The sequence below is a fragment of the Enoplosus armatus genome, chromosome 24, assembly GCF_043641665.1.
Source record: "Enoplosus armatus isolate fEnoArm2 chromosome 24, fEnoArm2.hap1, whole genome shotgun sequence".
Lineage (NCBI taxonomy): Eukaryota > Metazoa > Chordata > Actinopteri > Centrarchiformes > Enoplosidae > Enoplosus > Enoplosus armatus.
The window spans coordinates 6898088-6899791 of record NC_092203.1 but is presented as its reverse complement, the minus strand read 5'-3'; the positions used below and the strand labels follow the sequence as shown (position 1 = coordinate 6899791).

The window sequence follows — 1704 nt, the reverse complement described above, 5'->3', positions numbered from 1 at the left end:
AATGCAAAAGCACGGTCACCTTGTCACAGTGACTTTGATCTCAGGAAAGTTGCGGATCAGATGACAAAAGGGATTTAGCAGAGAGAGAGAGAGAGAAAGAGCCTGCAGCTGCACTGTGAAGCTCATTTATTATTTCTACTCACATGCTCTTTTATAGGCTATTCTCTACTTTTATTAATTCCACATGCAGAATCCTCATCACTTGCCCCTTGTGGCCACTGTGTCCAGTAAAAGCCACATAGGTTCACTTGCATAGCTGAAATGTATGGATGTAATCATCATTGTTCTCTTCAGATGCTAAATATCCTTAATCAAAATGTCTTTCAGCATGTGTTTCAGTCCATGTCTTTTCATGTACATTCACATTGTTATCATGACATTTGTGTTGCTGCCACTCCAACTAGAGTCTGGCTTAACACATCATCAGACCTCAGCTGGCGCCTCTGAGCAGCTCTCTTATCATCACACCACATACTGCGATATACAAAGGTCACACAAGATCTCAACCAGGCAACCGGAGGAGGGTGCTGAAGTGCTTTTCATTTTTAAATGTTAGAGAACAAAGGCAAAGTGAGACTGAACCAAACTGTCTTTAACAAGCTTTTCTTACTGTGTGTTTTCCCTCTCCCTTTCTCACAGCAGAGAAAAGAGCTCTGTGTTTGTCTAGTAACCAGGACTGAACCACGTCAGGCCAGGCTGCCTAAAACACCTGACCTGAGCTGATCTCCAGACAGCCAGCAGCAGTTTGATTCCCTGATTTCACCTCCTCAAACCAGCCACTCCAGCTCAGTCCAGCTCCACTCGGTCCGAACAGGCCCAGCAGCCTGACTGAACTCTCTCCTAACTATCTCACAATCCAATCCAATCAAAATCTAACCAGGCCGCTGTCTCCATGGAGCGTGTGCAGCACATGACCAAGTCGGCCATCCGCCGAGCATCTCAGATCGAGGTGAATCCACAAGCCAAGAGGAACCTGCAGGAGCTGTTCGTCAACTTCACCCTCATCCTCATCTGTCTGCTTCTCATTTACATCATTGTCCTGCTGAGCAGCTGAGAACAGCAGAGCCGGACGCAGAGAGAGTCTGGCGAGGCTGTGCTGTGGATGAGGGTTCGGCTGAGATATGGGCTTTACTGACATACATACATAGAGCAGATTTCTAATAGAGCAATAATAACATCACCCATATATCAGCCTAACCCTGTTTGACAACAGCTATGAAGAAGGATCATGGAGGTAAAATGAATCCATGTGGAAACAATTACGGCCAAACTCTCTCAAATTGTTTCTATCAGAGCTGATCAGGGATCAGCCTTCAACAGTTTAAACGTCACTAATATACTGTATGTTTGTATGCTGCTCATTCAACAACAGGCTTACGTTACAATATGTTGATTTAAGTTGATTTACAAAGACTGACTCCCTCCATTCAAGACATACTGTATGACAATGTCTCCTGTTTAAGTAATAATAGGTGCAAAGTGTATAGTACTGAAATATCAAGCCATCACTTGTTAATTTCTATTTCCCATGAGCCCTGTTGCTTCCTGCCGCCCCCCACCACCAGGAGAAAGATCAACATGCTGGAAACATTGTTTTCCATTAGCATTGGATGTAGTGTTTTTGTATTTTAAAACTTTCATGCTGCCATCTCGGCAGCTACCAGAGCCTAAAGATCCACATTTGGCAAAAAGAAAATGGGACAG

At 44.2% G+C, this 1704-nt stretch overlaps 1 protein-coding gene across 1 annotated transcript; it reads left to right on the top strand.

Moving 5' to 3' along the window:
• The first annotated feature begins 701 nt into the window (after positions 1 to 701).
• Positions 702 to 1054, top strand: LOC139306940 (phospholamban). Its single transcript, XM_070930908.1, has one exon. It carries the CDS (start codon positions 893 to 895, stop codon positions 1052 to 1054), a length of 162 nt encoding a protein of 53 aa, XP_070787009.1. The 5' UTR covers positions 702 to 892.
• The last annotated feature ends 650 nt before the right edge of the window (positions 1055 to 1704 follow it).